The sequence below is a fragment of the Dermacentor variabilis genome, chromosome 2 (assembly GCF_050947875.1).
Source record: "Dermacentor variabilis isolate Ectoservices chromosome 2, ASM5094787v1, whole genome shotgun sequence".
Taxonomy (NCBI): domain Eukaryota; kingdom Metazoa; phylum Arthropoda; class Arachnida; order Ixodida; family Ixodidae; genus Dermacentor; species Dermacentor variabilis.
Genome location: NC_134569.1, coordinates 14,751,006 through 14,767,042, shown reverse-complemented (window position 1 = coordinate 14,767,042; position 16,037 = coordinate 14,751,006). Strand labels below are relative to the sequence as shown.

The 16,037-nt window shown below is 42.3% G+C and overlaps 2 protein-coding genes across 11 annotated transcripts in view; one reads left to right on the top strand and one right to left on the bottom strand.

Moving 5' to 3' along the window:
• LOC142571390 (integrin alpha-PS1-like) overlaps window positions 1-9,686 on the top strand; it is a 165,200-nt gene extending 155,514 nt beyond the window's left edge. For all 3 annotated transcript variants that reach the window (XM_075679695.1, XM_075679696.1, XM_075679697.1), the window contains exons 25-26: window positions 3,035-3,163; window positions 4,653-9,686. In XM_075679695.1, coding sequence (XP_075535810.1) covers window positions 3,035-3,163; window positions 4,653-4,733 — 210 coding nt within the window. In that variant the 3' untranslated portion in view covers window positions 4,734-9,686. The remainder of the gene's footprint in view (window positions 1-3,034; window positions 3,164-4,652) is intronic.
• Window positions 9,687-11,327: 1,641 nt separating this feature from the next.
• The window catches only part of LOC142571392 (putative polypeptide N-acetylgalactosaminyltransferase 9), a 305,969-nt gene continuing 301,259 nt past the window's right edge, over window positions 11,328-16,037 (bottom strand). For all 8 annotated transcript variants that reach the window (XM_075679706.1, XM_075679701.1, XM_075679699.1 and 5 more), the window contains one exon: window positions 11,328-13,112. In XM_075679706.1, coding sequence (XP_075535821.1) covers window positions 12,951-13,112 — 162 coding nt within the window. In that variant the 3' untranslated portion in view covers window positions 11,328-12,950. The remainder of the gene's footprint in view (window positions 13,113-16,037) is intronic.

The window sequence follows — 16,037 nt, the reverse complement described above, 5'->3', positions numbered from 1 at the left end:
CAAGTCCAATCAGAAGTGTTCCAAATATGCTTTCCTCGCACAGTATATGTAAGTGGGGTTCTTCTAAAAAAGAGAGGGTGTAAGGCGGGTGGGTGCGGCAACGAGCGAAGGTGTGTCAGCATGTCGAGTTGAGAATAAAGAAGTGCTGTGCACAAGGCCAGTGACCCGGCCGTCTGTCAAGCACGTGTCAACGCCCACGTGTTAGCCGGTGGGTCAACGGCGTCTGACACGCCGGCTGGAAAAAAAAAAAAAAAAAAGAGAAGGAGCAAATATTTAAAAAAATAAAAAAGCTAAGAAACCAAACTAAGTGTTGTTGTCTATAGCTTGAAATTTAGCATAGCGAATAGATTCTAAAGCTCCCATTGAAACGTTTACGCCTATTGGTTGCAATGTCTTGAACTTATGGATAAGGTTTGATTCCCTGTATTTTCCAGGGTGTCTACCAACCGGGAAAACTGGGAAAACCGGGAATTCTCAGGGAATTTGAATAGTCTGGAAATACTCAGGGAAAACTCATGGAATTTGTGCTTTTATCAGGGAAAATTAGCTGTAACATTATTGAAAGGGTACGAAAGTCGTGTTTATGCTGGCTCCAGTAACAGAGGAATTGCAATGAGTCGTCATTGACGCCGTATCGTCAGCACGAGGTATTGCCAGAGTAATTAACAACCGATTTTCCAGACGCCCGGTTTTTCGAAGATGCCCAATAATTCACACGGCTTTGCGGCACCGCCACGTACTACATATAGTCAACATATATTGCCTTGACTGCAGGTCTGAAATGGCATTAATGAAAGACACCACCACCACCACTTTGATTATCTTGTCGCCTCGAACCCGCACTCTCACACACAGATCCGCTGGCAGCCGTAGCCACCACCACGGCAACGTTAGGCCTAGCTGCTTCTATGTTCGCTATTAAGCTTCTTGCCGTGTGGTGCTGTGTTTTTCACTGATATAATTCGCCGCTGTTAGCAATGGCACCAACTCCGCCTTTGTAATCCTCGCGATTGGCTTCGAAGCTACTTAATTAGCCATTTCAATCACTTTCACCCGAGTATTAAACTGCTCATCATTCTCATAGTCAGATCAACTTCCTGCACACGACGGTCTACATAGAAAACGGAAAACTGAGAACGACACTTTACCGGAAGCCTACGGATAGCCAGCAATATTTAGACTACAACAGTCATGACCCGCGACACTGCAAGCAAGGAATTTTTGTCGGACAAGCGAAACGAATAAGAAGAATCTGCAGTGAAGACCACGATTATATCCACTACCTAAATGACCTTAAAACAACGCTAGCAGAAAAGAACTATCCCGAAGTTGCTCTCGATAGAGCTTATGATGCCACGTCAAGATTGGAGAGACAATCGAAATTGGCGAAGAAACAGCCCACACCAGAATCTCACAGACCACTGGCCTTTATAACAAAATATTCTAATGCACTCCCAAACATAAACAACATCCTACGAAAATACCCACCAATATTATCAAGTAATGAGCGTCTGAGAAAAGCGTTCCCGGATGTACCTAGGGTTACCTATCACCGCAGCAGGAACTTTAAAGACACGTTAGTGCACGCAAAAGTCAGCCAACAGCATTCCCCGAAATAAAAGCATGTTGTCGCCCCAAGTGGGAAACCTGCAGCCACCTTCAAAGTGACATTAAAACTAAGAGCACCGCAAATAGTTATACACACGAAGTCATATCTAGCTTCACTTGTACAAGTTCAAATGTGATTTATGTCCTTGAATGTTCCTTCTGTAAGAAACAATATATCGGTGAAATAGGACAATCAATGAACGTCAGATTAAATGTACATCATGCAGACACAGCTAAAAAGCTTCCCAAAGCTGTCGCCGAGCATTTCAACCAAACAGGTCATAACTTTGATGAACTTAAGCTCTACTTCTTACAGTCAAATTTCTGCTCTGAACGAAAAAGAAAATACAGAGAATCATAACTTATCCATAAGTTCAAGACACTGCAACCAAAAGGCATAAATGTTTCAAAGGGAGCTTTAGAATCTATTTGCTATGCTAAATTTCAAGCTATAGACAAAAACACTTAGTTTGGTTTCTTAGCTTTTTCTTACTGCTTAAAATTTTTTCCCCTTTTCTTTTTTTTTCCAGCCGGCGCGTCAGACGCCGTTGACACGCTGGCTAACACACGGGTGTTGATACATGCTTGACAGACGTCCGGGTCACTGGCCTTGTGCACAGTGCTCCTTTATTCTCAATTCGACACGCTGACACACCTTCGCTCATTGCCGCACCCACCCGCCTTACACCCTCTCCCCTTTAGAAGAACCCCACCTATATATACTGTGGCGAGGAAAGCATATGTCGCCTTGAAGAAGACATGTCCACATGTCGAAACGTTGGCTCCTGCTTTCACCTTGTTCTCGTTTTACTCATATCAACAGCAGACAATCTGTCACAACAAATTCTTCTATCAAACTGTGCAGTGCACAACCTAGGCTTACAAAATAGGCTTTCGCACATAGGAGATACATAACTTTATACATGTATTAAAGTTGATGGTTATATGTGCTATAATGTGCACCATGGCTGTGGTTCATGGGTTACGGCATTCCTAAGTTGAACCAAGACATTAACTGCTCTTCTGATTTTTATTGGTAATCAACCATTTTCTTGAGCAAGAAGAGTAACTGTGCCAATCATTCTGCACCTGTTGCATGGCCTCACATGGAGAGCAAATTTTATGGAAGGCAATGTGCAAGCTTGAACCAGTGGGAACCAAAAATACATAGTTGAAATGGCATGATACTGCTTCATGTTGTTTTTTGGTGTTCAATTGTGTCAACAGCTAGGATAATTAATTACATGAGCTAGTCATGCCTTCCTGGAGTCATCGCACAGTAAGAGCTTCTGCACAATGCCATTGCATAAAACAATCCACATCGCAATGTTTTCCACTGTTTCTTGCTTTGACAAGAATAGCTTGTCATAGCTCCGAAACTCCTGATGGAGCAAAGACAAATGCAGAGATTTGCTTCCTCATGCAGGCGGAAACAAGAGCTTATCCCGATGCAAGCCTTTACCAGAAGACAGAAGGTGTGGCTCTCTGGATCATCATCCTTGCCATTGTTGCAGGCATCCTGCTACTACTATTGGTCATCTTCATCCTCTACAAGGTGAGCACTCTAATGCACTATTCAAGCAGTACCGTTGAAGCTCTGGGTTATGCTGCTGTGTGACTGTAGTAACTCAGTGTAAGAATATACACTAACCAAGAGCTGCAAAAAATATTTGTAGCAGTGTAAATGAAAGAAGGGTGGGAATTCTAGTGACACTACAGTTCTCGTCCACTGGTATGTAATAAAATCATGCTGGTGTGTTTTTACTTGAGTAAAGATTTTTTTCTCGCATAATTGAAGCCATGCCTAACATAAAACAAACAGCCTGTTGTATTACCTATGATCTAATATAAACATTTTTTTCATGATGGGAGGCACTGAGAGTAAACACATCTGTGATGCAGATGAGCTACACACAGCGACTTCATACATTGGTTGCACTCGCATAAAAAGAACTTGATTACGCTTGCTGATGTAACCACCATGCTGCTAAATTATGCTTAACAGTGTTGCATAAATAAATGTGCCATTGCTAGATGAGTAATGGCCAAGCACATTTAATCACTCTTTTAGAATCACAGAATGTCTGAGTTTCATGAGAGTGCTTGACTTCTTGTGTATTATATAAGGAAGCCATTGTAACTTGGTCTAAGCCTTATATAAAATTAGAGTATCTGATAATGTGTCCTGGTTAATAATCTAAACTTCCTTAATCCAACTTTGATCGAACGCACAAGTATGGTTAGGATAATCCAGTGCTAGAACTAAAAGAACATGTTTACAGTTATGGTTCCCTTCTGTAACTCTTGAGCAGCATTTGTTTAAGGTTTATGCATTTAATCAACATAAAATTAATTAATTTTAACTGCAGGGATTGTAACTGGCTTTTTTATGGACACAGGGTCAATGGCCAGCAGCGTGTGGCTTTCATGTGTGAAATATGCGAGCTCGACACTTACATTGTCTGCTCAACATTGCAATCTCAATTTTAGTGCATAAAAAACAATTATGATATGGTTGTATTCAATGTTTCTTTCTCTTAAGGTTTCAGATTTTTATTCCTCTATTATTGTTAAAAAGTCTGTTAATGTTGACAAATCATTTTAGTAAAAAGAAAAGAACAAGGCTATCACTTCTTTGGGTATTGTATCAATTGTCTTCTTTCCCCCTTTGATCAGGTTGCTTATGGCTGCTTGTATGTCATAACATAAAGCAAATAAGGCAAGCAACCTACGGTATCTCTATTTTTCGTAGTCTGGATAACTTGAACCAAGTCTCACATGTGCAAGTGGGACTTCCGTCACTGTCATAAAATTTGTTTTATGTTATACTGTAGCTTCTATGTGGGGCCTTTGTTAGTGCAACAGTACAGCAGCTGTGATGAATTCTTAACAAGTAATGTACGGCATGTACCTAATTTTTAATTAGTATAATTTGATTTTTTTATAAAATGCATCATAGCTGTCATTGATGAGACAGATTAAGAGCACTGGCTGTGAAACATGATGACAGAGCCTGTTTACAATAACACCATTTGTCCGTGCAGTTGGGCTTCTTCAAGAGGAAGCGTCCAGCTGATGGCTACTCACCAGCACCTACATCGGACAAGGATTTTAATGGCACGTAATGGAGAGATGATGTGCGCAAACAACATCCGAGCCAAGCGGAATGAGTGTGACATCCGTCCGGGCGTGCTATCCAAGTGCACCTTCCTAGCCGATCTCAGGTCGAGGTCTGCAGATAGCTGCGTGCCCAGCGGTGCCTGTGTTAAGCGTTAACCTTACTCTACATTCATTTCTTGCTCTTTTCACCGCCTTCATCTTCAGTAATTTACACCCACTGGGGAGCCATCTTGCTCTAGCGTTTTCTTCCGCAGCTTGTGACTTTGAGCCAGTTATATGGACAATGATGTTGTTTCGTGTATGAGATGTATTGCTGGTCTTACACAATGCCTTTGCCTTTGACGATGTTCACACCTATGCACAATGGTAAACAAAGTGCAGGATGGTGTTCCATCACTATAGGTGCACAAACCATGCAAACATCAGGTGGCATGACTGCGACTTATGTGAACACTCTGAAGGTTTCTTTTATTAAGCCTAAACTTAACTAGAGAGCCACTCCTATGCACTGTCTACCTTTGTATCTTGATGTACAGTCCCAAGCGAAAGTCTGGAGCCCACAGCTGCCACAAAATATTGTTTTTCTTCTTAGCAGCTTACTCTCTAAGAACAGTTTACACCCTTTGGCTTGCCCCTTCTGCCACACAAAAATAATCGTCATCTGCCTTGAGGCGTTTCCTTTCTTTATCGCTGCGAGCCCAGAACTTTCCAGTAACGAATGGCACGCGCGTTATCAGCATAGAACAGTTTACACCCTTTGGAGTGGCCCTTCTGATAACGCGCGTGCCGTTCGTCACTGGAAAGTTCCGGGCTTGCAGCGATAAAGAAAGGAAAGAAAGGCAGATGACGATTATTTTTGTGTGGCAGAAGGGGCAAGCCAAAGGGTGTAAACTGTTCTTAGAGTGTAGGTATGCCAGCTGAAATCATGTAGTACAGTCTATGTGTGCCTGTTCGACCAAGATATTGCATTGACACAATTCCATGTTGCACAGCAGTGCTAGAAGAAATTTTGCCGTGGCTGCTAGACTTTCACTGCTGACTGTACATGGTGCACAAATATGAAAGAAAACACCAGATTTGCAACCAACGCCCATACTGTTCCTCATTCTTGAATTTCAGTACAAGATGTTCTACACGGCATAGTTTTCATCGTGAGAACTATGTTGTAGATAACAGTAAGTGAGGCTTAAATTTGCATGTATGCAGCAATCATCAACTGAAAACAGATCGGTTGTTCATATTGGTGCACTCTTGTGCCATCTCTTCTGAAAATGTGCAGCCCACTGGTACTGCAGCCAGAGTAAACAGAAAACCTTAAGGAACTGCTCGACTTTCTGGCATTAGCATGGGTTGAGAATATTATGGCCTCTGCAGCCTGTAATCTTTTGAATATGTGAAAGCAAAGCCGGTGCTGGTCCTATAAGACCTTGCGCACACTGGTGCCATGGTAGCATTGGCCTACACATTTTTCTGGAATGAATGGTGCATGCTGAGCAATGCTGCGACACTGCTTAGTAGTCACACCACAGACTGTGCACCATAGATGGCTAGCTTTTGATGTATTCCACAAGGCAATGGCACCATTCTAGATTTACAAGCTGTAAAAATCACATTTCATTCAGTTCTTGAAGTTTCATTGAGCATGGCTCTTAACAACAAGCTGCGTTCATGCTAAGCAACAAGATGTAACCACCTTCTTGCATTCTGTGAGTTTATTTCTTCCCCACTATTTAAATTTATGTTGCTATAATTTCTCCGTTCCTTGGGGCACATGTTGTAGTGATAACATAGATTCACACTGACTTCAAGGCCATAAGCCAACGATTTTTCAAAGTAATACTTTGAGTTGCTGGAAACAGCAGAACTCAAGTGGTGCTGTTGTCAGGGTTTCTCATGTCTTGTTCTCTCTATCATTTTTTTTTTTGTGTTGTCCTGTACAGAAAGAAATCTATGTTTATTTATTTCAATGCTAGGCTTTCTAATCGTGGAGATGCGCATATGAATGTGTCGTTTACAACACATGTATTGTGAGCAATGCACTTAGTGCTGCCCTAAAATTTCTTCACGACGAGGGCTGGAGCCTGGTGATTTGCACACAGGGAGGACATCTGGCATCCTCCCAACATAGTTCACTGCCATGGTGTTTCCAGAAACAGTGCCGAAATGCAAGTCCCGTGATGAGGGCCTCATATGATGAGTAAATACAAACAGGCAGCTCCGATGCATTCGCCATCCATGACCAGACTGCTGTTAAACGAAGTTCAGCACCACACTGCCGCTCTTGTAGATGTAGGTGACGTTGGCATGGGTGCAGCCATTAGGAAATGGCATTGTGCGCTTACAGGTAGATGGGGGGAGAAAAATCAAAGTAAGCTTCTTAATGAACTCTGGAAGATGATGATATAGTGGTCGTGCACTCAAGATCGTTTACGTTTCATTTTTCAATTATGTATGAACGAGTATTGGACAGTCCACATTTCGTGCAGTGCCTTGAGAAGGTTGTTGTTAGCAGTTCCAGATTTTATTCTTGTAGAGGGTCCAGCAAACAATGGAGAGAAAAAGATGCACACTGGTACACGAGGCATGACTATGTGGAAGAGCAAGGCTCATGTTGAACAAAATTTGTTTAGTTTCATATTCTGCTCTAATTTTTAAAGATATGGTTAGGAGAGTCCTTTCTGTTCCACTTTCAAGATGGAGGTGGGACTGTCTGTGTGCCTAACAAAGCACACTTTGCATAGGTCTGTCAAACAGATGCTACACTCTGCAAGGAATTGGATTTCAGCCTTTAGGAGCAATCACTGTTTTCCTGCAGGAACCATGTTGCAAACATTTTTTGTTTCCACTTTGGACATCGAATTTTCTTATGTAAGTACTCTTAAGTTGTGACATAGGCCAGTGTTGTACAGTGTTGATTTTAGCCTATTATACTGGTTAAGGGTATGTTACTCTATGTTCTGGAAATATGAGCAAATTCTTGGAACAAAATATATTATCTTTTAGCCAAGCTGAATGTCATCAAAAGCGTGACCCCATAAACACTCCTACAATAGTAAGTGCTGTTGCCAACCGATGCTGGCACAGTCTTCCGTTTATTTCTGCCAGCAAACCAGATGAGTGAATTTACATCAGCTATGTAGACTCCTGAACAGCAACCATATTTTGACCAATTCAAGCTTCCAGGAGGGCAACAGCACATGGTGTTGCTATAACTGAAGTCCAAATGCTACACTCTTCTTGGCCAATGGCAACAGCCTTTGACGCTACACTAGTTAGTTAACTTCTGAAGTAGCTCATATGATGTAATGCCACAGTTAAAGGATGCTGATGCCAAATATTATTAGTGCTGCCTTGCACATCACAGGACTTTCTTTCTTAAAATTATTTTTGCTGCACAGGTGCTACCTTTATTATCGTGTCATTGTGACATTTTGCTGTAACTAGCTTCATTGTAATAGGAGGATGAATGGAAATTTAAGGGCGAACAATGAATGCACATTTTGCTTATCTTCCTTTCATGTGGAAATGTACATAGGGTCATTGCTTTGCAGGTTTTGTAAGTTCTCGTCTTTTGTTGTTGTTGTTGTTTACATATAACCACAACTATTTATTTACCAAGTTGCCAGTTGTCACAGTATAGAAGGCTGCAAATGAATTTATATCTAAATCAAAGCCATTGGATTTGTGCACCAGACAATAAAAAATGGTTTTCCCAGCTCTGCTTAACACAGCATGATGCATCATTAAACTGTTATGCAAAGCGAAGCTTGCAGAATTAAAATGTGTGTGTCAGCAAGTCTTCTTTTGTACTAGTGCAATTCTACTGCACATAGGCTTTCAGGCAAGGTATGGAGATAAGCTGTCATTGCCTATGTAATGAGGAAAGCATCAGCGGTAATGCAGTGTATGTTCTTCCAGTTCCTGTCCATTGCAAGATGTGCACAGTGCAGTGCTGTTTTACATTTAACTGTGATTTAATAGGCTGCACAGTTGTTCTGCAAGTTTTGGGATGTACAAGAGGAATTCCACTTTTTGAATACTTGACAAATAAATTAGTGCATAAGTGTGTCTCACGGGAACTGCTTTTCATAAGGTTTTACAACAGTTCATGAAAAAAAAAAATGCCAAAGTGAGCAGTGTTCCTGCCTACTGTAGTCTTCCTAGCTCCCCTACAGTTTTGACATTGGACTTTGCGTTGCATTGTTTTAAAGCTGGTCTGCTACCATGCCAAGAAGCAAAATATTCATAAAGACTGTATAAATTTCCCAGTCCAAGTAACTTAATCTGGAAGAAGACCGTTTCATAAGATTGCCTCATATTGGATATATATGTAGTACCCAGGCCAGCTACAACTTTATTTGCATTGAAAGTGTACGTTTGGTACGATTTCTTTTTCTCTATTAATTCAGGCTTGTGCTAAACCTACCAGTGCTGCCTAAATACATGCTGCAATGAAAGCGGAAAGTTTTTCCAGACTTGAGCAAAGCATTAAGAACTGATTTCCTGAGTAACAAGTCATATGCTAAAGCACTATTCTTAAATATTACCATGTGATTTAGCAATAAACATGCAAGATAAAGACTTTAGGTATGTTAATTGGCTGCTGTGCGTTCAGGTGGTTTTCATAAGAGTCTTGTGTAAAAACTGCTGGGCACATTTTCAGTATAACAGTACTAACTCTCCTTTTGTTTTTATTGTTGGAATGCCGTTGGAATGCTGAGAAAAAAGAAGCACAAGATGATGTGTTGCACATGCCTTGGAACATATGAAATGATGAGTGCAGCAGCTGGTAACAAACTCATGGTGTCTATCAAACTGCCTGTTCACCTGCAAACATGACACAGTTGTTTGAATGTCCCTCCTTTCATTTGTTGGTTTTGGGCTTGACGGTTATATAGTGGCTGAATGAAGTGCAGTCATGTGTACATCTCTGTGAAATAAACCTTTTATCTTTTAAATTGCACTGTGTTGCGTGCATATATACCTGCATGGCCTGGCACAGGGTGCTGCATCAGATTTGCGATGATTGAGTGATGGGGTTTAATGAAAGTGACGCAAGGGCTCTAAGAGTTTTCGTAGTATAGGACTTCGGATTGATTATGGCTACCTGGCATTCTTTAATGTATGAATAGTTTCCTACAATAATTAATAGAGGGAACTGTGGCACTGTAATTGTTCAGCCATCATGGGAATGATGGTTAGTACATGGATTCTTCTGAGCTTAGTGCTTGTGGCTTCAGACATTCTTGTGGCCTTGCTTACTACACTTTGCCTGCCTTTATTGGCCTAAATTTCAAAGCAATGTATAATTTTTCTAAGTACAGTATGCAATAAGACTGAGAACATGCATAATCGCTGCTAATTGTAGTGGTTCCGCTTGTTGAGGTGGCCAAATCAATACACGCCAAGCGTCTCAATGCACTGGTTTCCTCGTGACAAATTCTTAAACATGCTCTATGCTGCTTGTCGACACATGCGTTTGTGGTGTAATGGTTTCAATATCGGGCTTCTGTGGTAGAGGTCCTCCATTCTAATCAGGCCCTCAGGCAATTGCAATTGTTTATTTATAGCACACTACTCTTTTGAAAATGAGCAGCTTACATAGTCACGAAGTCGTTTACAGACGGAAGGACGAAGTCTAGGAAGCCCCATGTACTAGCCATCATCCCCATGCTGGCTGATGTGCCTTGCTTACAGCTCCTGTAGACAATGGCGGCACAATTCCCTCTAATAATTAGTGCATTAAACTTTATGCGTTAATGACCACTCAGAGCTTGGTGCACAAATTATTTACGACAGCAGTTGCAAGGCTGAAAACTAAGTTTGCCATGTCTGTCCAGCCATCCAGCCTTTCCCTTATACTGATGACAAATGACTGCAGTCATCATTGTCAAATCATTGCCATTCCTCATTCATAGATGCCATATTTGTGCCAACCACTTCAGCAGTGCCATTCTTATTTGCCATCTGGACAGTGGTTCTTGTTATTATGCAAGGCCCCACACTGCTGTATCAGACCATGGCTATCTGGCCAAACACCCATATTCCTGTTTTGCATCCCCCATATTTACACCACCTGCCACCATTTAATTTCGTTTTGTTTCTTCATGTGAGATTGCCATTGAAAGGGAAGCTTCATAAAGGTATGGTAGAAAACAAAACTACTCTAATATGATAGAGAGCATCCAGGGCTGCCGGGGCAGAGCGCCACCTTGACCACTCATGAATGCAAAAAGCACCAAAAAACATTAGCATTGGGAAAAGGCATCGCTGCAATATCGCAGCCCAGGCCTTCTCTGCTTGCTTCCATGACCTCCGGAAATGGTGGCAGCTGTGCGCAGATAGCAAAGGGGAATACTCTGACGAGACCTGGAGTAATTCGTTTGCAAGTTCATTAAATTTTACAAGCTCAGTCCTGGAATTGTTCCACAAAGTTCATATTTTTTGCACTAATGAGCGATAGAATAGACAAGAGGTAACACCCACCATCTGAGGTCCATGCACACGCTTAGTACTTTTGACTAGGACATTTTGCAACAGCAGACATAGGCTTTCAAGTTGAATGTAATTTTCACGACATAAGCCTTTGTAACATAGTGTGAATGTTTGAACAGAATTTTATTCATTAAAAGAACTTGTTTGTTGCAAACATTACTTTTGATAAGGCACAATTCTCAAATCTTTGAGTGCAAGGTAAACACACGCACACATAAGTCCTTTCCCTTAAATTTCAGTCACCGCTTTGTACACAGATGTATGCAGGGCCAAAAAGGAAAACAGAAAAAACTGGAATGCACAAACTGACTAGAAAAGATGGAATGCTACAAATTTTAACAGAAGAGAACCAAAGCACATGCGACACAGCAGCTGCTATATTTAATTTTAAAGAGTAGACGAAAGCGATCTCCCAGAGCCCACACCACCTTCAAGAAAAAACAAAGAAAAAAAAGCCTAGAGGAGCACCTCCAAGAACTCTACATATAAAAACCCACAGAAACGTTCTCTCCCCAAACACCCTGATGGAATAAACTCTCTCTCTAGGTTTTCTGGCCATTTTAGTGGGACGACAACCAAAAGCAAGCAGTTCATGTGCAGCAATTTAAACAAAAATACTTATGGCTATAAACTCTGGCAGCACAACTTGCAAATGGCTCACGTGGTAAAAAAACATGTGCTTTTCATTTGTCTGTGTATGTGTGCTGAAACCAGAGGGCCACTTGTAGCGCACAGCTAAGCTGCTGGCAGCCCACTGCACATAGTACATATTTTTCTTTTTTTGCAAAAATACACCAACGAAGTGGTAAATTTGTTACACAGTCTTTGCGGGATGCCTTGGCAATAACAATGTGCTTCAGTCTTTGCAGTTTGCAAGGGCATCTGTGCAAACAATAACAGCAGCAACAATGACACAAAAAGTCGATTGAATAATAATAAAAAAAAAACACTCAGCAAAAATAACACTCAGCACTCATCAAAACATGGATGAAAAAATTCACAGATGAGGCACTGTTGGCGAAACGCTTGCAGCCAGTCAGTTGGGAAGCACCTCGAACTTCCAACATTTTTGATTCTTGGCACTTCGTAAGGGTGCTCGGCAAAATCTTCTCTCAATCTGCCAACTGTAGAGGATGGAGGCCTGTGGTGCATACCAAATGACATCCTTATAAACGCGGTGGCCACCAGAATTTTCTTTTGCCTCCGTTGGCAGGAACCTTGTGATGATATCGAAATGACAGCTGATCCAGCAACAAAGCAAACATCAAAGCGCGAGTCCACTGCAACTGAAGGCCTGGGCCACTATCTTGCATGCATTCGAAAAGCCACCATTCAGTTTCGTCGCACACAATTGTCCTACGCCGTGCCGATATTGCGGCCTAGGCCAATATAGGCCGTGTGAGGTGAAACTGCGCGTCGGCTTTTCGAACGCGCACAAGATAGCGGCCTTGAATTCAGCTGTAACTGAGCTGAGGAGGCAGATGAATGGAAAGGCAGCCGGGGCACCCTCCCGAGGTCTGGCCGAGGTGATGTGACCGATGAGCTGATGCACTCACGACAATTGCGACACCGTCAGTTCACTGCTAGCACGCACCTTTAAATTGTCTACATTCCCTTTTTTGTTTTGTTTCTTATGTTTGTCTTGACTTTCACTTCATGCACAGATATTATGAGGTCCTGTCAAGTGAGAAATCCCTTGCAGCAGCAGCTGGGTTGTTCACGGCAACCTAGTGGCCCCGACTGGGAATCTTGATGGCCTTGGTCTTGTTGTAGTTCTGGAAGATCCAGCTCTGCCTGAGACTCCCAGAGCAGATCTCCATGCTGACCTTTTGGCGGTCCTCTGACATCTCCAGGCACTTCCGACTGCTACCATGCTGAACTGTGCCACTCTGTATAATGCAAGAGAGCATGGTATTTGGAGTAAGTGATTTCCAGCTAAAATCACTCATAAAAAGAAAAAGAAATCCATGCCTTTTGCATTAATTCATGACCACATGGTCCTGATGTGATAGCAGTTCGCTAAGTAAAACTGCTGTTAATTTACTATCAGCGAGATATTTAGTGACCAACATTTAGTACAACTTTTCAAATTACCTTCATAACTTGGAAAGTACACAAAGCATCATCAAGCATATTTTTTGCTTTATATAGTACCATTAACTAAATGTAAGTGACAACTTTGTTTAAAGGAGACACTAAAGGCAACTACTAACTCGACGTGGACTGTTTAAATACCATCCCAGAAACCTCGCAACACTTGTTTCGTGCCAAGAAAAGACTTAGTTTGCAAGAAAATTGCATCTGCAGGGTCCAAATACCTCTATCGCAATTCAAATCTCCCGCCACCAAACTGAGGAGTGGTGACGTTGCATATGCCATCACTGCACTTTGCAGGCTTTTACGGCCGTTGGTGAGTAAACGGCACCTGAAGGAGAGCAGTATGGTGTATTGCACAAACCGCAAATGCCCGGCTATGGAGAAACTAAGCCACGACACAGCGGTGGATTCGCCGCTGCAGCTCCTGCAGGTCAAGTAGCGTGGACTGTTCGGGCATCCCGCGACATTACATGGAAGTGGAATTCTTTGCTATTTGCAGTTTGTGAGAGATTCGCAAGCCAGCAGAACCAGCACAGCACAGTATCCTTATCGCGTAATAAGGATACTGAAACACCAAAGTGCGGGTGGCACAGCGTCGAGTGAAAACGAATCCTTTCGACCGCCCGCGCTGTTGTCAAGAGTAATGTCAATAAGTTTTTTTTTCTAAAAATTATATATAACTGGACAAGTATAACTTTTCTTTGTCCTATAATGCAATAGAATAACGTTTTTATAATGAGTGGTCGACTACTAGTGACAGAAGTTAAATGAGGAGTGCCTTAAAAAAAGAAAGCGTGGGGTTTTACGTGCCAGACACCATCTGACTATGAGGCACGCCATAGCGGGGGACTCTAGATTAATTTTGACCACCTGAGGTTCCTTAACATGTACCTAAATGCAAGCATTTCGCTCCCATTGAAATGCTACCGCAGTGGCCGGGATTTGAGAGGAGTGAATTCGTCATTGGGAAAGTACTTGAATGTCCAGGAGGAGTCTAATCATGTCCTACATTTACCTCAACTTCTCGATTACTGAGGCTCTGTTCGAGATAATATTAACGCCTTAAAGATTCTCAAGCACTAATCTATTACTTTAGCTTAATATTTGCCTTTAGTGTCCCTTTAGCTGTAAGGCAAGAATATATCTATGCCAGATAGAGCTCTTCCAGTTTTGATTACAAATGTTCAGAGTTTTTTAAAATTCTATATTACCTTCCGCAGTGACTGATCCCACAAATACAATGTGCAGCAGCACGTGTATGGATGTGTATGATTGCGCTGAGATGACAATATTGATAAAAACTGGTAAGTGTTGACGTGTACGAGGCAGTGAAGAGATAGAGAATAATGACTCATAAAAGGAGCTATCAGAAAATATGGCTCTTTTTGTTTTTACTAAATTGCTGTAGAGCTAAAAAAGAACAAAAGGGACATGCACACCAGACTCCAATTACAAATCTTTGATCCTTGAACTCAATTTTGATCCTTTAACTCAATTAGGTACCGTGAACAATTATGGGTCCTCACAACACATTGTATATTCTATAAGTCGCTTTTCCAGTATGTGTACGAAACAAGCCTACATGCTTATATTTAATTTCATTCTGAGATTATGCTGTGTGGCAATTCAAACAAATGAATAAATAAAAGAATCACCGCCCAAGCACTCTGCACAGATAGTTAACCAGCAAAGCTAAACGTGCGGCCCTGGTGTTTCTCACTGAGTTAATCCTGACGGTTCATTATACAACAGCTTGGTAGGCTGCCGGATCCTGGGTACACAGTTGCTGCTCGCACTCGGCTGCACGAGACTGCTCTTATGCCTGGGCTGCAGCATTGGCACGGCATACATGAGCTCGTTCCCGGTTCTGCTCGCGGCATTGCCGATCGAAATCTGCCTGCTTCTCAGGAGTACGTATGATGCGTGGCCTACCCATTTCAGAGCCGGAAAGAAACTGCTGCGTGCTCAATCAGTTGCGACGGAGAGCAACGACGTCACTACTGGAGTAGCTAATCCAACACCACCTAGATAGCACAAGGCCTTTTCACTCTGATCCATGATGTCACATTAGCTGACTCGACTGCCATAGAATCTCATGGGGATGCTCCCAAGTAGGCAACAGCGATTTTGACATCACCGCTTTCATCACGCCAGCCTTTTCAATGGAAATTTCGGGCCAGGTAGCGTGACGTTATGGATTGGAGTAAACAGGCCTTGTGCTACCTAGGTGGTGTTGGCTAATCACGCGGCTCTCTTTCTTTCTCTCTCTTTTTTTTTCACACATGCACATGGGGTTGCGCCAGAGGAGTTTTCAGCATACAGGTGACCGACAGATGGACGGACGGACGAACCAGCTAGCCCCGCCCCCCCCCCCCCCCATATATACAGCTTCGCTGTAAAAACTAAGTATGCATGTAGCTTGCGTGCAGCAACAGACGTGCTAATCACAGCATCATCTATATACAGTCAAACCTTGATATATCGAACACAGACATATTGAATTATTGCGTATGTCGGAGACTTTCTATATAACCTGGAAAATCGCATGCATTTCCAATTTTCAATTTTGAACGGAGTCGGACGTAAAATGGATATATCGAACTCCGCCATCCCAGACCACATGCGCTCTGTTGACAGGCGGTGAGCTTTCCCGCAATACCCTCGAAGATAGCGGTGGCGCGATGCGCGTTCCCGACGCCGAGGGCCGCATTTGAACG